Source organism: Falco rusticolus, chromosome 12 (assembly GCF_015220075.1).
Source record: "Falco rusticolus isolate bFalRus1 chromosome 12, bFalRus1.pri, whole genome shotgun sequence".
Classification (NCBI taxonomy): Eukaryota; Metazoa; Chordata; class Aves; order Falconiformes; family Falconidae; genus Falco; species Falco rusticolus.
The window spans coordinates 16,108,996-16,135,922 of NC_051198.1; the positions used below are offsets into that span (position 1 = coordinate 16,108,996).

Here is a 26,927-nt window from a genome sequence, read left to right on the forward strand (position 1 = left end):
ATATTTGGAGAGGGTAAGCCACAGGTAGTATTGTGTAAGTTTTAAATAAAGTAGTTAAAAAACCTGATCTTTCTGCTAGGTCGGGACAGACTGGTGGCTTGTGATTCAAAATATTTAATACCTTATACTTTGTAAGTTCACTGCAGAGACTGGTGTTAATATTTATGTGAAATAAAACCAGATTTGCTGTTGCGTTGGCTATTGTGATTGTTTAAATATCTTTTATTTGAGTCTAAAGAAGCATTTTTTTATTTATGCATCATAGCCCTGCCAGGCAAACTGTTAACTGCAGTTTTAATTTCTCTGGTTTATAGTATTTAATAAGAACAAAACTCAGATTTAGGATTTATTCCCTTAATCTTTAGTCTGATTTGTAATTGTGTATTTTTGCTGAGAACATGTAACTTATGAAAACAGTTCATGCTCGTAGTTGTGCATAGGGCAAAATCTTGGTGCCTAAGCTTTCTAGAGTCAAAGGTGTTACTTTTCCTGTCCTAGTACAGTAAATTAAGTAAGACATAAGAGAAACTATATGTAATGGGAGAGCACAGAGTGGAAAAGTTAGAGCGCCCAAGGGGTCACATGGGTGCATGTCTAACATGGATCAAAAAAGGTTCTTTTGTTCTTTCCTTTTAGTCTTTGGCTTCATGGCAGAAGTGAGACTTACTAGAATAAGATCTGACTGAGGGGATACTTTTTTCCTTTTTAAATATGTGAAAAAATTGTTCTAAGGTCAGATCTTAGCATCTTCAATAGCAGGATGCTGTGTTTAACTGCCAGAATGAAAACCACTGATGATAGAGAAGTACTGTTCTTTCCTAACTGTTTACATTGAAGTAGAAACACCATTTTTAGTTGGTTTGAATATTTTTATTTAAATGTGTGATACTACATTTGTCTTGGCCAGAATTTGGAGTTGAAATGGTTCCTATTAAACTCTCTATTCTTTCTAAGATTTGGGGGTGGCAAGGAGAAGAGGGAGTATGTGCTACTTTTAAAAGCTCCAGTATTTTGAAAATCCGGATCTTAGTAGTTTGCATTTGACTTTAACTTAATATCCAAAACACAGCAATCTAAATGTGGTACTTTTCTTTTTTGTAAACAAGATCACTTCTTTAACTCGGTGTTTTGAGGCAACCCTCAATAGCGTTTGCATTGCCATTTGAGTTATGAAGCAATAATGTATTTCATGTTTCATTGCTTGCAGAGGAGGAAGAAGCTGTGCCTCAGGAATTTGACTTCATCCCCCAAAACATCTGATGCTTATCTTGCTTTTGAATTTTTGTAAAAATTGTATGGATAGCTACATAAAATGTATTTAATGTATATATCAAATTTTGTATTAAAAATGTGTATCATGTGTAGAATATTTTATTCATTTATAAGCATATACGTAAAAGCGCAAACAATGTTTTCATTTATTACTTTTCAGGGGATATAATTTTCAATGCTCACTATCCTGACCTGCCACCAGATTTTATCTTCGGAGAGGATGCTGAATTTTTGCCAGATCCTTCTGCCTTGCATGTAAGCACTTCACTGTTTGAGAATCTTATAACATGCAAAGAGACTTGGCTTTTTTAGAATAGTTTCAGCAATAGGAATTTGCTAACAATGCAGAATAAAGAAAAAAAACACCTTTTATCTCACTGTTATGTGAGTGTAAAGACTTTTTCTTTGAGTGTGATTTAAAGTTGAATCCATAGATGTGTGGTTTTTTGAAAATATTTTAATCAAGACAAGATGACATTTACAATAACTATTCAGAGTATCTTTAAAAGATGTTTATTTAATACCTGACCATCTTAAAAGAGATGTCTTAGCAAATAGGATTGCTCAATTGTGTCTTTAAAAAACATTTGGTCCTAGAAAAAAATAGTAAAATTTGGTGTAGTGATGTTGATTTTTCTTTCCCATGAGGAAAGATAGAATCAGGTTGTATGTTGCTGGAACCACTGTGTCAAAGAAAGCTATCTGCTTGTATGTGTTGGTGTTATAAAGACAAAGCAATGCCCTTTTAAAAGGTGGGAGGTTCAAAAATAAACAATGAGAAAATACCTTTACTTAGTCTTACTACTATGGAAGAAGAAACACCACAACCTGAAACCAAGAATTTTCTTCACTATTCAAAATCAGCCTCAAGTGGTAAATTGTTTGAAGAAGCAAACAATGGTTATGCTTTTACAATACTTCTCTCTCTCTCTGAAGTTACTAGCAGTTACTATAGCCATATTAAGGTATTTTGGAACCCAGAGTGTTTTTCTCTTTTGCTTTTCCTCTCTCTTTGGGCTCTTTTCTGGGTTGACAGTATTGTTTGTCAATAGGATTTGGGCGTATTTTTTCTAGTAAGTATGCAGTGCCTGTGGTTGTGGTGCAGAGTGACACTGTGTCAGAAAAGTGTGCCTTTGCCACAGAGCTCTGCTGTAATTCCTGCTCGGTAACCCACACAGTAGGTCATGATCTTATTTCTTTTTTTTTTCTCTCTAAACTTTCAGCTTTTATTAGAAAGTTGACCAAAAATCAATTTATACTTTAAATATATTTCACTTCATAGGCTGCCTGTAAGTGTAATATGGGAGTCACTAGCACAGTCGTGCACCTAAGTGTCTTGTAGGGCCTTGCTAGGGGATGGGCTCTTTGCATAGTCCTCTCCTGCAGCCTCTCTTGTGCTTTATGAGCATGTCTTCAGAGCCCCCCAAAAGTAAGTCACAGGCTGTTCAGTGCTTGGGGTGCAGGTGTCATGGTGGAAGAATGTGAGGCAGTGGCCACAGAGTTGAATATGTCCTTGACATGTGATGTGACAGATGTGTTGGGTTTTAGTTTTAACTTTAGGCCCTTCATATTAAGTTATATTAAGAAACTACACTGTCTTAAAATAAGTGGTTTGATTAATTATTTTTAGCAACCTAACAGAATTTTAAAAAGGTGTATGTCTCATTTCTTTTCTTCCCCCACCTTCCTGTTAAGCTCACAAACTCCTTCGGGAAGGAGGCGTGGTGCTGCTGAATTTTGTGAAGCTTGTTTATAGAGAAGGTTTAATTTATATGACAATGCTAGAATTGTTTCCACACACTTTATATATCAGTTTCTTCTATTTTCCCCTTTTTGTGTTTTGTTTCACAATCTTACAACCTCCTGAGAAGTATTCGTACTAACAATCACTTTCTGCAGGTGATGTTAAAGGAAGAAGAACACTTTTTAATGTACTAGAAAGCTGAAATTAATAACAAATAGCAAATTAGATAATAAATAAAGATAATTTGTGGCATCTTGCAGAAATGCTGTTCAGATGGAGAAGCTTGCTGAGAGTGATATGGTACCATATTTCTCATGTGAAAAGAAGTCCCTAGTAATAGTGATCCACAGGGAAACCTGCAAGGATTGAAAAACATCCATAATTGTCTTTCATTCTTACATCGTTCATTAATGATGCTACTTGGGGATTCTTGCTTTTCTTCTGCCTAAGTGCAGACCAAACTTCCCATCCTCTTCATTTGGAAAGTCGCTGACGAGCCGTTTGCTCCTTGATACACAATGAGATATTAACGCCTATTTTAAAATTAATTAAAAAACAATGAAAGGAAGAACAGCTTTCCTTTGTTCATTATGCCTTGCTATAGTAGTCACTATGTAAAATGTAACCTTTTTGATAAGGGTCCTTGTCATTCTCCTGCCTTCCATCCTGGTGTTATCAGAGCATGTTATCTCCCACCTTGCAGCTATGGTCTATATGGTGTCATGGGTGGACATTTTGCTTTTGCATTTGCCTTATAATGTTCAACATGGTTGTGGAGTTTTTCTTCAGAATGCTATATTAGCAATAACTTGCTTATTATGCTAAGTATTTCAATAATCCCTTTTTTCCACAGATCTCAGAGCTGTTTAGTGAAGATAATTTTAATTGAATTCTAAGATATTAGCAGCATACTTTAATGTGTTAACATATCTTTCTACTGACTGTAAGTAAAAATAGATTAGCATGTTGAGCATGATTTAACACTCTTGATCTCAAGCAATCTTCAAATACTTTTGATGCAACAGTTCCTGGCAATCCAAACAGAATCAGCCATGCACAAAAGCATGTAGATGGTATTAAATGAGGAGCACAATCTCTTAAGCAATACATTCTGCCAGATCTGTGGGAATTCTGACACTGAGCCTTCCTGTGCTGCTCTCATCTGCCCGAGTGTCTTTCTTTTCCAAGCAGAAATCATCACATGCTGTTACATGGCTTGAGTCAGGCATTATGCTTAGCTTGAAATGGGAACCAGGAACTCCAGATTCCTCAAGCTCATGTGGCTCTAATAGAGGCTGTCAGTAGACCTCCCTAAAGACATTTGAATGGCTGTGCTGCAGATCGCTTCAGTCACTTGCAGCTTCCATGGCTGTAGGCAGACCTTCGAGTCAGGTTTCATCTAAGCACGGTAACAGGTGTTCAGTTAAGCAGCTGTTAGCCAAACAGCTAAAACAAGATTCCAGAAATACTGCGTCTTAAAAAGTAGATGCTGTAGTAAAGACTTAATGCTACTTCACCCCCGCCCCCCCCCAAAGGATTCCTAAATGGTTGGGCCAGTGTTTTAGCAGTGGGGTGATATGTTGGACACTCTTATTATAAGCAGAGCTAATCAACTGCTTGTTAAATTGGTATTACAAGTGCAGAATTCCAAGTGGCTTATTGAAACTCAGCTTGCTTCTAGGTCTTGTGCAATATTCAGACACTTCGGTTTGGAACTCTGGTTGAGTCTTAAGTTCAGCACTGCAAAATATATGCTTCATTACGTGACTTACAGAAGTAGTTACTCAGCTGGTTGCAAGGCCTGATTGCGTGCATTCTGATCTTTAGAATGATGAGGAACTTAAGGAGCAACTCAACAGAGGGGCAACCGTTCCTTTTACTTTGGTTTGTCCATACAGTTTTAATTACATCAGATGGCTATTTCTTTAGGTTGGTGATGCTGTTCATGTTCAAAGCATTAATAGAAATAAACATTAATGTTTTTTCTTTTAAAATGTCCTCACCTATCATATGCAATTGATACTTGCGTGTATAGCACGCATAAATAAAATCAGCTACTCAGAATGTAAATAGTTCTTCCTTGCTCTAGTGTTTATTCATTTTGGATGACAAGTATTAGAAATGTATTTTAAAAACAACCTATGATTCACTCTGTTCTGATTAAAAATTCAGTTGGCACAAAACAAGATTAGTGATTGTGTACGGATGAGATTGGAGCTCATTACAATGACGCCAGTTTGAGTAACAAGAATTGTTTGTTATGTTAGCCTAGTTGATTGTTAATGTGAGCCAGTTAATAACTGAAGTGCTTGTGTGAAATGTTAACCCTATTTTTCCAATGATTTTGAGGTATATGCTGTTTGGTGAAGAGGGGACAATAGCAGTATATGTAAGCTAACTGTCAGTTTAAGGTTTTGGGTTTCTCGGCATCCTAGTTCAGGTCTTCAGCCAGTCTCACCAGAATTACTCTGCCCACCCACTGCTGACAAAACGGCTCTATTAGCCTTAGTGGGAATGGAGGCAAGAGGACATTAACATTGCCTGAAACCTAGTAGGTGTTGACTCTGTCCTTGTGGGCTAGTATATATGGGAATACTTAGCGCTGCATTTGTGTGGGAGGAGGGCTTTGCCATCACAGAACTTCAGAGAATGGCCTACTGTGGTTCTCATGCCTGTACGTAGCATTGGGAAGATTATTTCCCCTTGTCTAATTGTTAATACTGAGTACAGTTTTTAGTCATTGTGGAGTTGGTTCAGCTAATTGTGCTACTCGGGTGTATTGGCTGCCATTCTGTATATCTTGTGTAAAGCAATGTTTATTTTAATTTCTTGTATTTGTAGTTATTGGACTCCATACTTACCATTTGGCTATATGATGACTGTCATGAAGACTGTAATGGTTTTTGTGGCCATGTTCAAAATTTTAATCATTATTACCGTCAACTTGCTGAGTTAGCTTTTAATGGGTAGTGAAGAGATCTTTTAAATACCTCCTTCTTCCATAATTGTTCTTCGTATACTATCAGGTGCATGAGACAGATGTTTAACAGCATCAGTTGTTCCTGTGTTAACTACAAAAACCCCCAAACACCCTAATGCCATTTGAACTAGTTTGTTCTAAAAGGTCTGACTGTTGTATTGTTGGCAAAGATGCAGGTTTTACATGTTACAGTATGAAAGCCCCACATAAGGGCGGTGAGCATGATGGTTTTCAGAATATGACTTCAAAGTCACAGCAGTGAGTTCTTTTTGTTGGGCAAATGTGTGGGTAAGTTTGAACTATATTAGCATTACGATCTCTTCTGGTTGCTCTGTTTGGGATGGCAGCAGAAGATTTCATTCTTGGACCCCTAACCTACCGCTCTGGTACTGAAAGCCTTAAATTAGTTTTGGCTGAGCTTGGGGAATTTAAGTGAAAGAGAATGCAGTATTGGATGCTGAATTTTATTACAAGTTTTTTTCTTATTTTGAAGTTCTTGGTATTCACATATTTTGTGTTCACTTTTCAGTCATGTTTTGAATTTATATGTTAAGATGTGTTTTACTTATTTATAATCCAGTACTGTTTTCTGTTTAATTTTCTAAAGCAAACATGGATTCTGAAAACTGTTTCTTCCTGTCCTTCTGTATTGATCCTACCCATTTTTATGTTTTCCCAGCAGAAGGACCATTTGGCTGGTGTTGGCATTTGTGGTGTATATATACATTTTTGTCCATTTTTTTTTTTTCAAACAATGGAGAAGTGCCAGTACAGTGTTTCTTTAAGCCAGACCTGAAAGAATCTAATTTTGAATATATTTTACTCCGGTTTTGGTGTCTGAGCTCCACGCAGTCTCCCCAGGAAATCCTCATGTGTTTCCTTGACCCAGCTAACAAGGGGTGTCATAAACCAGGTACCGGCTACAGGTTTTCTGCCATTTATTTCTGTTGTGCTTGTACTTGATTTAAAATGAGAAATCCCCAAAAGAGGATTCTGGCTGGGAATCCTCTCCAAGGGTAGGTACCCTGGCCAGCTTGACTACAGCCTGTGTGAGGCCAGCATTCAGGAGGTCCTTCTCAGAAGTCATACAGTGCCAAGAGCAAGTGTTAGGATTGTCTGTGTAGCCATGTGGTAAAAATGGTGACTATACAAACAGTTCAGCAGAATGAATTCAAGAGGATGACAGAACACAAGTTTTTCCTATCATCTTTCCATCTCATCTTCCTTCAGGGCCTTTCTACATTTAGAAATTACTCCTTTTTCTCCTTGTTTCAGTCTTCTGAATTTCTCTTCAGCCTTTCGCTTTTATTTCTCCTCTTTGTCCAGTACTTTTTAATATTTGTAGGACTGAGAGGGAGTTAGCTACCTTGTACTACTTTGTAATTTTCTATTTGTGTAAAATAACTGTATGTGTTCACCTCACTTTCTTTTTCCAAAATTTCAGCATTTCCCAGCACAATTTACAAACTTGATTTTCTATTTCAACGTGTAAGCAGAAGAGAATATGCTGAGGTCAGAAGTTCTGCTTTAGTTCATCACAATGTTTTGGCTGGATTTTTCACCTAGCAAATCTAGAAATTGAAAAAAATTCTACAGTTTGATAGTATTTATTTAATTTTGAGAGAAGAAAATATCTAATAAGACAGGTGTTTTTTCCTTTCTTGCTTAAATCTTGCTAGTGTACAATGCAAAATTAATTCCATTAGTTCTTTGAAGGGCTTGGTGGGGAAACGTTTCCTTTCATTTTTTGGCACAAGCTTCTCTGATAATGCAATTTCTCCCTAGGATATGGAAAATCTAGCATATTAGTTCTTAAAATATAGTATTTCAGTCCAGAAGATACTAATTTAGGAGAACATTAGGAATATGCATGGATCATTTGACTGAAGGATGGAAAAGTGGGAGAAAATGTTTTTCTGCCATACTAATTAATGTGCATATAATGAGAGACTTCGTAATTGTGCACTAGCAATATATGGGAAAACCCCCACATTTAATAGCTTTCCATTCATAGTGTTATATTATGGGGGAAAAAAAGATAGTTTTAATTTGTCACATGAATTTGACCATCTCTTTCATGGTCATACAGTTAGATGGATCAGAAGGTTGGACTGGAATAACAGGATGCTTAAATCTTAATCTAAAGGCTGAAAAAAATGTTTAGGCTTATGTTTCTTTCAGGCTACGTCTGTTTAGCTTATACCTGAGCCCAGAGCATTGGCCTCTTGATTTTCTGGATCTCCTTTTGAATTCATGTTGAATTCATCTTGATTATTGATAAATTCACTCATTTCTTAGGTGGGCAAGACTTGCTACTGGGCTTGAGAAAGACTGCTCTCTCCCTGCTAGAACCAAACTGCATGTCTGAATGAGTATTCTTTCTTTTGCTCCTCTAGTGTAAAATTGAGTGGCATATCCTGAAGTTCTGGTAAGTGGAGGATGAGCGCTTATATAGCTAGATATTATTGGTCTTAGCTGAGAGCTGCCATATGAGCGCTAGCAATGTCATCACTTGTTTCAATTACTAGACTTCTTGCACAGCAGGAAGGATCACGGCTCACCTTTGTAGCCACCTTCTTTGACCCTGTGGTCCCTGGAGACTCTGAAAGCTAGAGATGGGACAAATCCTGGCTGTGACAAAGAGCTGAGCAGACTGTCAGTGAGCCAGTACACAAACCAAAGCCTAGGCTATGCCTAAACTTGTACTTTTACGTATGGTCAAACCTCTGTTATGTAGCTTTGCCAATATATTTTCTTTTGATGCTGGCCAGCAGGGGACCCTTGCATGACTGAAATCTGAGTGCATTTCAGACTTGGTTGTTTTGTTTCTTAACCCTGTCCTGGTTTCAGCTTTATTTAATTTTGTGTTTTATTTAAATTACTGGTCCAGTTAGATACTTTCTATTTCCATCTTCTTCCAGTTCTCCAGGGTGTTTGCTAAGTTTATGTGCAGACTGTAACTTTAATAGTGTTAGGCAATCAGTCTCCTTATGGCACTTGCCCCAAACGTTTCAAGATTTCCTCTGGAAGCCCATTTCAACATCTGGTGGTACTCTGGGCTACTTCATTCCGTAGGCCATGAGAATATCCCATCGGAGGTACGGTCAGTTTATATTAGTACCCTGTACTAATACACCTTGCATTAAGGATAAGTGAAGTCTACCAGCATGAATGAGAGAAAAAGTGTAAATTGTGAACTGTGTGGTTATATTAGATAACAAACTGGGGGTGAGAAGGGCCTTGGAATATTCTTTGGAAGCTGGAGTCACTTAATCTGCAATGATTCTTGTAGGCAGTGTCTCTGTGACTTCCTCCGTCCCAACATCAGTTGTTCATGTTGCTGGATATTTTCACAAGGGCAACTGACAGTCCATGAAGACTTTGTGAGAAGGATAGTTTTAGGAAGCACTTAGAGGAAACCATGGAATTTGCTTACTTTTTTTCAATATCTCATACTGCTGTTAACACTATGAATGCCTGTCTGTCAGCCAAGTTTTTTTTGTGGCCAGTCAGGTTGATCTAGTAATGCCCTAGTCTCCTTCACTGTGTCTTTCCAGTATATTTTGTAGACATCAGTTTTTCCTCCAGGAGACTCTTCAGGTGGATGTTGTTGTATTGGAGGAAAAATACATGCTGCAGCGTACTTCAGATTGCCAGTTGCCAGACACTGATGACTAATTGCCTTCATGTATATATACTATACTTGCTTTGCAGAAAATAAAGACCTTGCTAGTGGTAAAAGTGGTGTCATGATTTCTAGCATCTCATTGACTTTCAAGACATCATTTGTTTAAACCAAAAATATAGTGTTGGGTATCCCAGGCTGGACATATAGAAGCAGAATATCTTTTATTTGGAAATCTGGGAGCACAATAGTAATGTTGGTATTGGTAATTCTTTATTATCAGGTTGCTGGTTCATATTATAGTTATGAGTATTTTTTTGCTTCAGTTAATTAAAATATAATCATACTTTACTTGAGCAACGTCTTATTAAAATTTGGAAAAAAATTATTATTAGAGAAACTGAAAGAATATTAAAGGATTCTGACCTTGATGTGTAGTGGTACTGGCACAATACGCTCAGTTTCCTCACAGGAGCTGTAGAACAGTAAGAAATGGCTTCGCTTGAAGGCAACAGCTTGTTAGCTGTCTAGAAACACATTTACAAGGTTTTCTTGTTTGGGGGGTGGGAGGAACAGCGGCGGGGATGTTGGTGGGGTTTTTTTTGTTTGTGTTTTGTTTGTTTGTTTGTTTGTTTTTTAAGGGAAAAGACTGAATCTAGCACAGTCTTCCTGAATTGAGAATACATTTAAATTCAGTGTGGTATGCCCATAGAATTCAAGTTGTTGAGCCATGTTAATTCATATTTCTGTAGAGAAAGTTGGTCACTGCTTATGAATATGCAAGCAGAACAGACTTTTAAATTAACTGATTACAGAAGGTCAGTTGGAAATAATCATTCTGTCTGAATAATGCAGTTTCATATTTGATTAACTTTTAGACTGTGAATTCTGTTATAATTTATAATTGTACTTTTCTCCAATGGGATTAGTTGTTTGGGACCCTGCAGGTTCTTTCCTTGAGAAGATATTGTTGGGGAAAAGAAACATCTTTGCACTGAGGGTAATTTTGAAAAGATATATTCATTTCCCCAAATGAATGAGGGCTCAAGCTTTTTTTTTTTTTTTTCTTCTTTTCTTACTGGTCTAAGTTTCAGCCTGTATTTGTTTCAAACCTCTCTGTTCTATCATTCTTTACATGCTTTTATGCCTGTGTTCCCTTGCTATCTTTCAGCTCAGATCCTCAGGCATATCTGCTCTTTTTTAAAGATAACTACAGAAATATAGTTCAAATTTAGTCAATATCTTGTGTCTTTTGTTTGCAGTATTAGTATTCATACAGTTTTACTGAATTTTGCTATATACCTGTCTCCCAGAAATGCAGCTTTTACTTGCATAAAGGAACCAAATGAGTGTTCTTACGTTGCTTTTTTGAGAAGAGATAACTAATTTGCATTAATCTGTTATATTAGAGAAATAATTTTGATTTCCAGTGTCTTATGATTTACATAATGGTATTTTGTAAATGTTCTAGTGACTGTATTTTCAAGGCCTGATAAACTCTCTTGTAGTACAGATGTGAAAATAAAGATGGAAATACTACTTAGCCAGTGAGATCTACCATGTAGTATATTTATTTCAATTTATGGGATTTGGGGAGGGGGAAAAGTGGTTAGAAGAAAACTAACTGCATATGCCACCCAACAATACATGCTCAAGGGATGTTAGTGGATGCTGTCCAAGACGTTAGCTGTGAAGGTTCTGCCTCTTCGCTGTAGCTAAAATTACTTGTTTTGACAGGAAGGGAAAAACCCCAAGAACTGATAAGAGTGAAAGACTTGCTAATTAAAAAGAGACTCTTGAGGTAAAGCATTAACACTGAGACAGTGGTCTGTTCTCTGGTCCACTGAGTGTCTGAGGAGTTTGGGCCCTGTTCGTGTTACCGTCAGTGCATGATGAGTAAGTCTTTAGGTAAAAGATGCATGTGCATATGTCTTGTGTTGAAATGAATTGTGTCTTCATGCTTTGTTCCTTTTACTTGCCATGTCTAGTTAAATATGTACACTTCTGGTAAGACTCCCAAAGGGAAAAGGTGCTGTGTACTCATGTGGATTAACTAATGATTAGTGCATTGGATTCCCTATCCTATATGTGCTGAGGGGATTAAGAAATTCCTTCTCAGAAACAGGTAAAAGGTACCATCTGCTTTCTGAGAACAGGTGTGCTGGGAGGTCTGGAAAGGAACAAAACTTGCTCTAATCCCTTAGCAAAGCAGAACAAGACATATTTATGTATGCCAAGTCTTCCGGAGATTAAATAGTACTGTACTCTCTCTCTTTTGATAGTAGGCAGTTGTGGCTTTTAAGGGGCTGAGTATCTTGTAAGAGAGCTCTAGGAGAAACAGGCAAGCTTTTTCAGGAAGAGTACACAGCTTAAAAATGCTTTCCTGGGCTTAGCTTCACAGTTTCTGCATCTCCAGAGCACCCTTAACGTACAAAGATCAGCTACCTCTTACCTGCTTCTACAGCAGGGCATAGGAATTATTTGTAGTAACCTTTGGAAGCTGAGTTTGCTCCTTTTTTGGGCGAATGATACTTCAGAGACAGTAGTGCGTTTATTCTAAGTGAAAGCAGAAAAGTCACCTTAGGTGTGGGATCTTTAATCAAGAATCACACTGTGTGGCAAGTGGAAAAAAAGAAGGAAAATAATGTTATACAAAATATAAGGTGGTTTTGTGAAATCAGAATTAATTTCTTAGTATGTTGTTTTCCTGCTCTGCTAATTCAAGGCCTTCAGGTGTTTCAGATTGCAGCTGAGCATTTATAAGCTATTGTAATTTCTGCATCCAGTTTTCACAGACTCTCACTAAAAATAAAAAATGAATACTTACTATCCCAAGCTTTGCTTTATGCAAACTTTTTATCCATTATACACAATATAGTAGAGCAGATATGGTCTGTAAGTTCTTTGGTTGTATTTGCCATGACAGAAGTGCTCCCGAGTTGAACTGTTTATATGAAATGTTAAGTTTTGATGTTTGCTTGTGCCCAGAAATGATCATTTCAAGCAGATCACTCCAGAAAGTTATTCCAGTGGTGCTCTGGGGGAGGGGAATATGAAGAACCTGTGAAAATAAGATGACAAGTAGATGGCATGTAGGTTTACAGTGATTGATTTGAAGCTGCAGCCTGTAGGATGTTTAAGTGCTGGCTGCTAAGAAACTGAAGCCTTTGAAGTTGTTATAACACTCCAGCCCTGCAAATACTGTGAAAAATATCTGTTGATAGAAAGATGTGAGCATATGGCAGATAATTATCCTGTGCCTTTTTTTGTGAGCAATTTCCCCGTGGTGGCCCATGAAGACTGTAGCAAAGCAGGGACTGAAACCAGATATCCCAGCTTCTAGACTAATGCTGTAACCACTGGACCCATGTCTTCTCTGTATTTATATGGAGCAGAAGTGCTGATATTCCAGTGTGATCTTTCTCATTTCAGGTGAAAACTTGCATTGGTACTGATTTTAGGCCACTGTAGGATGCAAGTTGTGTGCATGTGGTGTGCGGAGATACAAACAAAATGCAAATCTGTACTTACATTTTCCTTTATGATAATTCTGGATGAAAGATTCTACAGAAATGGCATTATCACTGTTATGGGCTTGGGAGGTTTTGTTTACTGGCATTTTCTCGTGAAAGTTAATTTCTTGCTTAGAAATATAAAAGTACACTAACTTAAAATAAGATCTTGCTGTTGTTTCCTGTAGTATAGCCAGGAAAAACAGTTACAATCTGTCTCCTTTAAAATCACATTCCTGGAAGATATTCTGGCAACCTGGATATTTAAACACATTTCAAAGAAAAACAACTTCAAATCAATTAGAAATTGTTATCGTGTTTTTTCTGATAGTGTAGAACTGTAGTTTGCTACAGACACTGCCTGGAGTTATGAAATAAGCAATAACCTGTGAAGGAGGCTATGAATGAGCTACTTGTGGAACACGAGGTACATTATGTTCTGAAGAAGGGGGGAATAGGTAATCATGGACACTGAGTAGTTTGCATAGGTTCTTGATTAGATTTTTGGAAGGATAAAGGAAAGACTGCAAAGCACAATATGTTCCAGAACAAAATTTAAATATGGTTTCTTTGCCAAAAGTTGAATAGTATGGCTACTTTGGAAAGCTAAGTTCTGCATGTGTTTGCTAGTAAGGCTGAAAAGCTACTTTGTGGGGCTTTTTGACTTGCCTCACCTCTAAGAAAATCTCGTTAAAACTGATAATGTGTGGCTAAAAATTTTCCTTGTATCTTTTTGAAGTCCGGTTGATGTCATTGCTATTCATTTAAATGAGTTACTGTTCAAATAGCTTAAATTGCACTCTGTGGGTGGCCTTATAATATCTTTACTCTGTCTCTTTATACATACTTTAAGTGAATTCATTTTCTCAACACTTTGGCTTGTGTCTGATGGTCCAAAAACCTCTCCCTATCAAACTACTCGGTTACTATGCAGCCAGCTCCTGTCAGGAGACAGGATCAAGAGCCAGGGAATTTGAAGATTGACTTTGCACCCCCACAAAATCTGTGGGGTTATACTACTTAGTGAACATTAATATTCTTTGGTGAGCTTGTTTAAATTAATATCTGGCAGATCTTCAGAACAGATTTCCTTATTTGCTTTGGGTTTCTCCAATGTAGACACAGTTTAATGGATGCCTATGGTCTACTAGTCTCTGTATAATAACTGAATATTATTTTTCCATTTATATTGCCACAATGTGTGAGGTGGAGGGCGAAGTTAGTGGATGTAGTGTGCTATTGGTTAATTACTCTTAAGGTCTAGATAACTATTTTCTCAAAGACCTTTTCCTGAATCTCACTCCAATAATGAAAAAGGTTAGCAATTGCCAGGGAAGCTTCTGCCACAAAAGAATATTCAACTTCCTTATGTACCTGCTTACTCACAGGTAGGTAAATAGTTATTGGCCATCTTCTATATGGCAGTAGCTACAGCTATGTGGGCAACAATTCTTCTGAAGTGTGGTCTTTTATAATATGGAAGTTCTCAGTCCATTACTTTTCATGTAGACCATTCTGAATTCATTCCTGTAGACCATTTTGAATTTATTCCTAAACTGGAACAAGAGGGATTAGCCTGTTGTCACAGATGGCATTACCAGGCTTTTGTCTCCACAAGGAAATACGTAGTCACCTTATGAGGCTAATAAACCCACTACTAAAATAAACTCCTTATGGTGAGGTAACAGGGGTTTTTAGAAAATGAAAGTTATACGAGCTGCAGTATGACCAAGCCAAAAGCCACTTAGAAGGTTGAAATTAAGATCTGAAGTGTAGAGGTCCTCCTAGTTTTAGTGGAGATTATGGAGAGACCTGCAAACAGTGTCTAGACAGAAGTGAATTGTTTAATTGAGCCTCCATCTGTGTGCTCAGAAATGGCAGGTAAGTTCTTCTGTGCTATGCTGACAAAAAAAAATGATAACATTAAAATATAGTCATAACCAATCTGAGATGTGCATGTAATCCTTCATATGAGATGGGCATAAATGCAGAACTAGTTGCAGATGCAAAGTTTGAGTTGATTCATACTTGTATATTATTGTACAGTGGGCCACTTTCAGTCTTGCTGGCTAACTTTGGAGTAACTTAGTTTGCCCTGCAGAGTTCACTTAAAGATATCTATTAGCAAACAAGACAAGGAATTGGATCCAAGTCTGGATTTCTTTATTTTAAATGCATTAGTGATTGTTCTGTAAAATTTGATTAACTCTCTGGAAAGTCTGCAGAAATCTCATTTCAAATTAGGAAAAATTTATTGAGTGAAATAAGTAACTTAGCCTGTCAGTACCCCAGTCAGTGTGCTCTTTTTTTTAATACAAAATTAATTTTAATTGCAATTTTATAGCAATTTCAGATAAACTCTCTTTTCAGCATGCATGTGATTTTGGTAAAACGATGTTAATGTATAAATTTTGCTAGGGGAAAAGTTGAAGGTTGAGTGAGCAAAGCAGAAAGAGATTTTGATGGAAGCCACAGAAAGGAACAAGTCTTTTGCTGTTACATATTTCCTGGTTATTTCTTTGTTCTTCTCATACCTACCGGGTTCCAGCAGTCTGGCTGTAGAAAATGAGGTTATGTGTGTTTTCTTATTTACGGGTTTTTTCTGAAGCTGTAACAACTAAAACTCATAATTTTAAAGTTACATTCAGAACATAATTTTTATGCAAGATTTGGGTTTTGTGGCAAAACTTAGAGCCACAGAACACAGAAACCATGGTTGCTTGCTCTGTTCTTCTCATGTTTTAAATATTTAAAAATACTGTTGCTTAAAAAGCTATGTTGGGTAGGGTTTGAATACAGGCTTCAGGCAATCAGAAAATGAAGCGCACAGTCTACTACTTCTTTTTGCTCCAAAGCCTTTAGTTTAAGGTTTTTCTGATCGAAACTGTTTCCAAAGTCTAATAGAGAATACAGTACTGCATTGCTAAATAAAATTTTATTTAGAAGATCCTTCATCTCTAAAGAAGGAGGTCAATTTACTGTTGCAGGGACACTACTCTCATTGACTAAAACGACAAATCTTTGCATGTTCTCAGAAGAATCATTATAATGCTGAAATTGTAGTGATGAAGACATTCTACAAGGCATCAACTTGATAAAAATCAGATTGTGCTTTAGTTAGGTTTCAGCAAGGTATGTTACAGGTAGTTGCTTACTCTGATTTAAAAAATAGAAGGAAGATCAAAAAAGGTACTGTTTTAAACTGAGAGAATGTAGCATGTATTTTGACATACTGTTAAAACTGGATCACAATATAATGGTTTAAAAGTATTTCCGGATGAATGAACCTACTGCTTAGGACAAATAGGCAGCACTTAAATATACGTAAAAAGAAATTTCATACATAAATATGTCATTGTATTCAGATGTGTTTGTGTTAAATTTTATAAAATTAGATCTTCTGAAAAGAATAGCATTTCAGCAAAGTTAACATAATGGATGGAAATGTAAAGGCCAATTGCCAAATAACAATCACTACAGTGATAGAATTCTAAAGTCAAGAATTAGTTTATTTAAATCAGAATTTGTATTAAAGAAAATGTCTGTAACTGTTGTATATTTACTCTTTCATCAGTGAGAATCCATTGTAATTGATGTATGTACTGGGTGGGTAGTTGAATTTCTCTCCAGGTGATTTGTTTTTATAACCAGTTCATACTTTGTTTGAATCTTTAGTTACTGAATGAAAGGCATTTAGTAAGGATCCTACAGTCAAATAATTCATTTTAATTCCTGTACCTTTAAGGCAATACAGTATTAACACTGTTTTGATGCAGTGTTCTTGAATTCTTTGAAGAGAGCGATACTCTAGCTTCATGCTGGACAAATGACAATGGATTTCCTCTTGCTCTTTTTTTGTTCTATAATGTTATTTAAAAAACAAAAGGTTCGGTTGCATTTAGGTCAGTTTTTAAAATATTGTTGGTCATTTCCTTTGACAGAACATTTCTATTGTGTTATACCAATGTCATTAGGAGGAAAGGTTATTCCCACTTGTCTGGCTGATATCAATACCTACTGGCATATTACATCCTCTGGCTTTCTGGAAATGCTTTATTTGAGCAGCAGCTTGGGAACAGGAAATTTAAGGTTATACACAGTCTGGTTTCAGACTGCATGATACAAAATGTGTTTCCTAGAAGATGCTGTCTACCAGATAAATTTTCTCTAGTATTTTGTAGAATCAGATAAGCTTAAATGGGTTCCATTCGGGAATAAATTTTTACTAGCTAGGCAGACTAGGTAGAACAAGGCTTTCAGTTACTCTAGTGTTTGTTTGAGGAGCTTACTTGGGAATGTAGCTTACCTTTTAAGATATGGTAGTGATAATATTCCCGGGGTTTAGGTGTTCTTACTGTTTAGGAGGAATACTTTTACTTCAAGCCATGGTCAGTTGTGAAGTCTGTGATGCTCTAATAGCTTCTATAGGCAGAGGTTCAAGGATAGCATCTCAGCCACGCTGAGCAGCCCTTTCTGCCAGAATCATAGTGAGCAGGAGAATAGAGTACAGTTTAATCCTGTAACTGCTCATTGAACTGTTCATTCATCCATGTAAAACAAAGTAATTCATGATCAGCAGTTATGTCCTGTTGTGTGTGCCTGTCAGTCTTGGGTGAAGCTGTAAATTCTGTAAACATCAGGTCTTTTTCAAATCTGTACTCTAAAGGTACGTATTCCCCTAAGTGCTCCATCTGTGCTCTAAGATTATAATTTTTTCTTTTTTTATCAAAGCAAGAACGTCTGTGTTTCTGAAGAATGAGAGTACTGCCTTCCAAAACTGTTTCTCTCAATAATTTTCATGTGACAGGAATGTATGTTTTTCATCCTAATCACAGGAATGAGTGATGTGTAGACAGTTAATGCAGCAGTGCCAGCTGTAGTCATTCAAAAAATCACAAATGATGTTGTTGAAAGTCATACAGTGGTCTAAAAGCCATGTTATGAAGATAGAAAAGGGATTGTATTTCTGAATTGTGTTTCTTTCATTTTTGTCTTTTTCTGTATGTAGGTGATGCATACACAGATTTCTTTGCCTCTCTGGTAGCTACTAAATTAAATGAGAAGGGATGAAGGGGATGGGGATGGGTAAAATGTAGCTGAGATGCTCTTAAAATTGATCCCCTCTAGGACTGGGGACTTCAGAAAAAGCACGTGCTAAGATTTGAAATAAAAATGCCTTGGTAAAAATTATTGATTTAGTTTTTTTTTTTTTAAGCTCAAAAAACCCCCAAGATTTTCAAGGAAGTATTTCATGTTACAAATTAGACTTTTATGTTTGAAATGATGGTGCTGAGAGTGAGAAATTCATTTTGATAACATCTTAAATATGTATGACTTCAGAGGGAAACAAATGTAGTGAAAAGAGAAATACTTGAAGTATTGTCTCTTGTCTTGTCTCGTGTCCTGTCAGCAAGGAGCACAGGGTGAGTCCTCATCTGCCCTTAACGTTGATCCATTCTAGATCAACCACGTACAGGCGTGCAACATTGATCCTGTTAGGTATGGTTTGTAACACAGAAAACCTTCCTGAGTAAAACTTACTGTGCACTGAAGACTGGTCTAAGCCAATGTTAGAATAGTTAAACTAAGAGATAACATTGTTACTGTGCTACTGACACAGTTATCTTCATTGTATTAACAATTTTATATCTGTTAACTACGTTTCTTGATATACAGTGAACTTGTAATAAAAACTTCGTGCATTGAAGAGGCTTGTATGTCCATGGCGTATGTGTTAAGGGGATGAGGCAAGGCAACTAGTGACAAGACAGTCAAGGTGAAGTAAAGCACAAGGCTGAGGCAACAGAACAGAACCCATTTGCTCTGTCAATACAATACCTACGGTGTGAATAATGGAGCAGTTTCCATAGTTTCCTATCTGTGCCTGGTAGTAGCCTTGTTATCAGTTTTCTGGTAGGTCCCTATATGGGCTTTTATTTGACATTAAGGTTTGTTTGTGCTGTTTGACCTGGTTTTCTTCCAAAGCATGATACAACTTGTGCATTTAATATTATGGTTTAGCTTTGCTACAAAGTTTCCACATACATTTGTGCCTCTGATATCAGTATGGAAGGGGGAGTGCTTGTCTATTACTGTAAACAGTTTTGGTATCTGTTCTTCTCTAATTTAACAGAATTTAGCTTCTTGGAATCCTTCAAACCCTGAATGCCTCCTGCTTGTTGTGAAAGAGCTTGTGCAGCAGTATCACCAATTTCAGTGCAGCCGATTACGTGAGAGCTCTCGTCTCATGTTTGAGTATCAGACTTTACTTGAAGAGCCCCAGTATGGAGAAAATATGGAAATCTATGCTGGCAAAAAAAACAATTGGGTAAGCTTTTAAGAATATTTTTGCTAAAATGCTTTTAGTGATTCTTTCATTTTAATAAATACAGCTCTTGCCTTGGAAAACTTGAGTTATTTCTGTGCATCTCCATGCTTTATGTTTCCAATGGAGAAAACTTTTATTTGACTCCAACTCATTTTCTGTACTCCCTGTTTTGTACATTGCTGTCACTCCACTACCTTGTTTGAACTAATTTTCCAGGTGAGTAACATTTTTTCAACCTGGTGTTAGTTCATCTAATTTATAGATGAAAACTTTGAAAACTATTGAAAAGCCTGTGCAGTATTTACACAGCACAGTAAAATGTTATGTGGAAGTTTGAGCTAGCTCTTGAAGATCTGAGAGCCAGAGTAACAGTGTTGGTGTGACACCCTGCCCAGGCAAATCAGGGTAGGATGTATTAGGGCATGGTTCCACATTATGACTGAGCTGATTTAGTTGGTAGCTGCAGCTGCCTATATCTCTCTGGCGCTTGTCTAAAATGAAATGAGTTGTTTCAAGAACCTAAACTGGAAAGAGAAAAACCCTGAAACTTATTTTCTGCAGAAGGACAGGAGGAGGTGAGATAGGCTAGAGCAGTGACTTTACAGGGCCATGTCTTCATACAACAGTCAGACGTTAAACTGTTTTATCTTTTTCCTGAAGTTATATCCTTTGCCTGGGAAATGTGCCATGATGTGTAGAAACACTATGTATACCATCTCAGCCTTCTGAAATGAGGCTTTTGGCAATGTAGACATTTTGGCTAGTGTGTGATTTGATTTTCAATTTTTTTTTTTAAACTGATCTCTGCCACAGAGTAAGCTTTGCAAAAATCAGTTTTTTCAGCTGGTGATATATTTATCATGGGAAGTTTGGGTATCAAGAAATATCTGTGTTTATGCTGAATGTGTCCCCCTCTTGCTTTCAGAAATAACATACTCTTGAGATGTACTGGCCTTCAGAAGCAGCATCTTCTGAAATAGATGCAGTCTAAAAATCGATGAAAATTTAGCATTCCTGTTATCAGGGCATAGAATTCGGCTTTACATCACTTTAATCATCCTTAAGCTACAGGTGATGCAAGCGTGTTTGCTTTACAATTCACAGTACTTACAGTCATCTGTTTTTCTTTTTATAGACGAGTCATCTAGGCTTTCTTATTTTAAGCCAAGTAAAATTTTCTTTGTCAGAGAATTTCAGATCTCTCTTACATGTTTATATATCAGAATTTATCATTGAAATCACTTTGGTCTTAAGTGTTATTCTCTATAGGTCACATGACAAACTGCCACATCTGTGAATATCATCAGACTGGTTTATTGAAATGCAGAAGGCTTTCTGAACTGTACTGAGATGTTACCAGAATTTTTGACAGCTGCCAAAATGCTGCTCAAGTTTGTAGAAAACACGGGGTTTTTTTCCCTTTTTTTCCTTTTTTTTTTTTTTTTTTTTTTTTTTTGTAGGTAAGCAATATCTACTCAAGCTTTTTGAATCTTTCGTTAGTCTTTGGTGACTGAATAAAGAACTTTTTTGTGTGTTTGAAATGCTGTCTTAGTTAAAAATATTCCAACAAAATGAATCTTAAATACATTTTGAGGCAAATCCTTTTAATCACTGCAGAGGTATTTGAGGTTTCTGTAGTGTGTACGTTGTTTTCCAAGTTTACATTCTCTGTGAAGAAGACTCTGAGAGATTGTTTGGAGATTCTGTGAACCTGGTGTCTACACAACAGAGGCTTGTTTATTACTGTTCTGAAATTCAAAACTACGAAACTTGTGTAGATCTTCTTCCTATAGTTTAAAACTGTCTTTTCATTCTTGATGATCAGGGCAGTAAGACTGTTTATCTGAAAAGCAAGAGGTAAACTGCATGTTATCTCCTCTGCCTAGAAGTCATTGAAATTCTTGTTGTTGCTGTCTGTCAGAAACTGATAGTGGCTCAGCAGACTTCTATGACTGAACCTTGCACAGGGTTATGAAAGCAATCATCTTAAGTGCATCAGTTAAAAAACTTCATTTGAAGAGAAGGCCTGAGTTCAGTGATGTGTCCCAAAATAGAACAGAAATTTGCTTTTATATCTTGGTTCCAGTATCTCCCATTTTCTGAAGTGTTCTCCAAGATCTGTGACAAATAGGTAAACCATTATCTAGCTTAGTAGCTTCATGTTGACGGAGTACCAGTGGGTACAGATGCCCATTAACTATCTAATCTCCCAGTGCTGTGACCAGAAATTCATCTGACTTGACCTGATGCCTGTGGCCAGCCAGCTGGGGTTGGGTAGGCAAGCACCATGGACAGGGACTGCTCCCTGCCTGCCCAGAACACTTTTGGAAGTAATACTTTGTATAATAATCTTGATTGAATGACGTAAAAGATCTAAACTGCAAGTCCTTATTTTCTTCTAAATCTTGGAGCAGCTGATGTTTTGATCAGATGCCATTCATCTGTTCAGTGGCCATCCCAGTTCATTAGACTTGGTGTTTTACCAGAAATAAGTTCTGGATTTTATGGCAAATGTATGGCATTTTTGGGTGTTTAATCCAAGCAAGAAGCAGTGTTATAATATCCATTTCACTCTGAATAAAGAATGAGTACCCTGACTGTCATCAGAGTAGTCTTTGTGTTATACGTGCACAAGAAGTCAGTGATTTTTCTGCATACATAAGTAATGCATCATCAGAAAGCTGACATCTGTCCTCACAAGTAGTGTCATCAGGAAAGGGTTCAGAGTCTGTCTTTTAATATATGCTCACTTTTTGTGGCATAGTGTTTCCATGTGCAATTGCTTTGCCTCTATTGCGTGACTACCAGGGGCAAATTTTAAGGGCAGTACTAGCTAGCTGGCTGGCGGTAGGGTGGATTACAAACTAACATCACACAAACCCTTTTGGCAAATGATCTAAATGGCAAGGTACCATTGGAAAGATTTTGCTTGCATTTAAGATTATTTTTTTTCTTGTATAGTGACTGGGAGGCAGAATGAGTTATCTCTAGTTCATGCCTGATACGTAGACCAGGAAACAAGTTGGCACTGATATTAGCAATGCTTTTTGTACATCTACGTAATACATCATCTTGGTCTATATGTGCTTAGTTCCTTGGGGTGAAAACTTTTCTTAATTTAGGCATAAAATAATCGAAGGAATCCAGTTCTGTAGAATTTTTCCCCTCTCAGTTTTATTTAATGTCAGTACCACAGAAAATAACGTGCTTAGCAAACAATCACTTACATTCCTGTGTTGTTCTGCTTAGCAGCTACCATTCCCTTTGGAAAGCCAGTTTCCATTGGCTTTCACCTCCAGTACTTTCTCAGGGAGACTTGTGCATCCGCAAGCTGGTTTTCTTCAGTGTTTTATACAGCCAGTTCCTTTCTGAATCAATATGCATAGCAATTGAGGTGGAGCATAGTTACAAGGGCTTGTGCTTGGGTGGTATATGGCCAGTGACAACCTTTATGTTTTCTTTTATGCTGAGATCAAAGCAATGTATGGATTATCACAGGTAAGTGAGAGGGGAGGCAAAAGTATTTACTATTTTGCAAAGGCATATGGTGGATCTTCAGTATCAGTACAGGTGAATTTAAATGCTTTCCTCTTCAAAAGTTGCCTTTTGCAAGCTTTGGCAAGCTGTCATCATAGCTACATAGAGTTCTTGTGATATCATCTACATGTAGTAAAGCAGTGGTCTGAAAGGTATCCTTCTGATATCTGTGTGGCTTATAAGCCCTTGAGTATTGAGAGGTCTGAGTACTGGCATAGGTTGTCCAGAGACATTGTGGGATCTGCATCAGAGAAATTCAGGTGCCATCTGGACAAGGTCCCAGGCACCCTGTTCGCTCTCACCGTTCTCTACATCTCTTCCATGGATCACTGCTGCATTTTATAGGAAAAATGCTTCCGTTATTTTAGACATATTACAGGCTTTTGCTTAACACAAGGTATAGCTGTATACACAATAAAGATGATACTGTTTAAATCAAGTATGGTATTTATATTCGCCCTTTTAATGAGAACTGCAATATACACATTCACTGTAGATGCATGTGCACTTTGTTAAATTTTGTATATTGTACACTTCTTGTTTGAAGTATTTTTCTTCTCGCTTTGGATGTGCAAGACATTTAAAATATTAAAATGAAAATTAGATACAGTAACTGTATTCAGGAAATAGTGTACTAGTACATAAGTGTTGCTGTGGGAGAACGATTGCTGCATGTTCGTACAGCTTTGATTTGTCCCATGGCTTGTTATAATGAAGTACTGGGGGATTTTATAAGTTATTTGTCATCGTGTAACTAAGTAGCGTATGTATGCAAAATGTTTAATTCTTTTTGTACTACTAAATCTACATGACAAATATATCTGCTGTATGGCTACTTTATTGAATTAAATAATAGGGATGCCAAAAAATTAATATGGAGGAAATCAGGCATGCATTTGTTTTTCAAAAAGAGCTAACTTCATTGCTTCATAACCAGGTGGACAAAGTCTGGTTTTAAGGAAGTGTATGAAACTGAAAGGAAATCCTTTCTATTTCCTTTGCATACAGTTCATGCATAAAAAAGAGCAATGTGTAGGGGATGCTTGGCAAATTTTCAGTAAATGGTTGTCTAGGTGTTAAGAGTCACATAATTCTGAAAACTAATTACATAAAACCACCTACTTCAGTTCTTTCCTCTGTGTTTATTCAGAGGACACTTTTGATACATTCTCACCTTAATGCAAATTCTCTCATTTATACCTGCAATGTTTGTGAAGATACCGCTATTTTGTCTATACGCTTTTATAAATGTGTCAGGTTTTTAGCTTTGCTTTCAGACCATTTGCAGTTCTTACCGGACCTTTGTCCGGAAATGAGTACAGCCAAGAGAAATCTATATTTAGGGCCCAACAAAGTGTAGTCTGATTTTTTCAGGCACATTGTTGTATTCTGACTACTTTTTGCTGTTGACTTACCGGCAATGATGTTTTATGGGTTTTAAGGTGTTTACTTGTATAACATCTGTGAAATCTGTAGATTATTTTTTTCCTCTTCGGTAATTCCATTGAGAAATGTTGTTTTAAATCTCAGCCCTTCTGTTTGGTATGAGCTCTTGCACGTTTTTCTGGTTAATATTTCATTGACAGAATGTTCAATTTGTGGTTCTGTTTGACACCAGGTCTCATTAATGTTACCTTTTTTTCACAGACTGGAGAATTCTCAGCTCGCTTCCTCTTGAAGTTGCCTGTAGATTTCAGCAATATTCCTACATACCTTCTCAAGGTAAAGTGAATGTGTAAGTTGACAGTATTTGTGAGAGAGTATGAATTACTGAAATGTTCTTAGCAACTACTCTGACTTTCCTGCCCTCCTCCTCTCCAAGAGTTTGAAAGTCCACCATTTCTAAACCTGATTGCATTATGTTTTGGAAAGGTGATGTTAGACGTACTGCTGTTATGTGTGCCATTTTACCAGGCAGTAGATACACATGTATCATGCTAAAGGATCTTGCAGGATTTGGGTTATTGTAGAAGATGGCATGCAGTGTAGATGTTCTGGGTTTTGTGTAGGTATAATATGGTAAGTTACAAGCTCTTGACCACAATGAAGGTATTATCTTGGGGAATAAATTTAAATATTTCCAGAAAAATTCTTTTATATGAGTCTGTAGAATTTCGTGCTGTGTAAGTGTTGGGGTTTTTAATGAACAGTCCAGTTGTACCAGTAGTCTTGACAGTAGAAGAAGAAAAGCAAATTAATAACCATTTCTTAACAGGGAATGAAAGCAAATACTGATGACACGAACTGAAGGTTTTGATTACTTTGCTTCATTGTTTACAATAAACACTAATTTGACCTGATACTTTAGAAAGTAGGACTATAGAGTATTGAGTTGGGAAAAAATATTTCTTTCTTTGCTAAGAGGAAAAAAGACTCCTTGTGACAAACTACCAATATGTATTAATTTGAAATGAGTGGTTTTCACAGCAAAAGGACAGTCACTTTTTCAAGCAGTTACTGTGGAAGCCCATTGTAAGGTCAGTGTTACTATATTCAGAGAACACAGTGAGACCTGTGTTCTTTTTGTCTATCATTGCTGTCAGAATGAAGTGGCAGAACTTCTGCAGACAAGGTTTGAGTCAGCTGATGTTACCAACACCCATCTTTCCTTCAAACTGCATGTCTGCCTCCTTCCGCAGCTGTTTATTTTTAAATGTTTGGAAAGAAGAACAGCTACTTAATGTTTAGCAACTCGTGCTGTGATGACAATGTCAGTGTAGATCCCATTACCTCCTTTTCATCTTATTGTTAGAACTGTCTTCAGCTGCTGTTGGATCACAATTGCAAGTATGAGTCGTTTCTCTAAATAAGATGTCTTGAGCCAAGAAACATGAAAATAAAGGCAGACCCAGCTATAATCTGACTCAGATTTTTGGTTGTAGTCTGAGATCAGTGTCCTATGATTTCTTTACCTTCTGTAGACTGTTTACTGTTTGTGTAATGAGGCTGCACCTAACTTTCTCAAAAGCATCCAAATTTTTTTAGTTTCTTCCTGTGTTCATGGTAGCAGTCCTTCTCCCAGCTGCTGTCTCTCATCAGAGCCTTTTCTCCTGATGGGAGCATTTCCAGTCAGATGTAAGAGGGTTGGCCATGGCCTTTTCAGGAAGGATGTCATTGAGAAGCAGGATGCAGCAATGGCTCACCTGGACTGCAGGATAGCTGTGACTTGCTTCTGAAAGGCTCTGTGGGGAAGAAAGGAGACTGAGAATGTGGTGTAAACTGTGCTGTCAGAACTCCAAGTGCCACATTTTCCAGGAACAATTTTTAATTGGTCTTTCCAGGAACAAGTTTTAAGTAGTCAAGAAATTCAGGACAAGTGCATACCCAGTATGTTAAATAGCTTCAGTCACAGGTCTGTCTTACACCTCTGTTCAGCCTCTGGGGAAACCGCATGACTTGGAAGTTGGAAGGTGGTGTATGACTTACATAAGTAACTGTTGTCGTGTAGGAACCCTGTGAGAGAAACAGATTCTACTTTTGTTCCTGGAGAGTAACATTTTAATGGCAGCATACTCTTCCTTACTGTAATTCCCTGTCATGCTCACTAAACAACTTCTATCTTCTCTAAACAAGGTTGATATACTGTGGATAAATCATCAGTGCTCCACAACTGCTTCCTGGAGCGCTGCTTGCCCCAAGTACTGAATGATTCATTAATCTGAAGGAAAAAGTGTATTTTGCATGCATATATAGGTTGTGTAATGTGAAGAGCAAGCACAGAATGCAGCAGAATCAAGGTTTCCCGTTCTACCTTTATTTTGACATTTCTAAAATATTAATGTTTTAGATTTGGAGTTTTAAAATTAATGTATTTTTGTATGTAATAGCCTGGGTTTTTACAACAGCAGATCCTTCTTGATCAGTCCTTGGCTTTCTTACGCAGACTTCTACTGTGTGAACTGACAGGTTAACTGTCTGTGGTAGGAAGG

The 26,927-nt window shown here is 37.1% G+C and overlaps 1 protein-coding gene across 2 annotated transcripts in view; it reads left to right on the forward strand.

Annotated features, from left to right (window-relative positions):
• The window catches only part of BABAM2 (BRISC and BRCA1 A complex member 2), a 170,685-nt gene that overhangs the window by 29,515 nt on the left and 114,243 nt on the right, over window positions 1-26,927 (forward strand). The window contains exons 4-6 of one of the 2 annotated variants that reach the window (XM_037405683.1): window positions 1,433-1,527; window positions 19,267-19,461; window positions 24,646-24,720. In XM_037405683.1, coding sequence (XP_037261580.1) covers window positions 1,433-1,527; window positions 19,267-19,461; window positions 24,646-24,720 — 365 coding nt within the window. The remainder of the gene's footprint in view (window positions 1-1,432; window positions 1,528-19,266; window positions 19,462-24,645; window positions 24,721-26,927) is intronic. The other variant, XM_037405684.1, reaches the window with a different exon arrangement.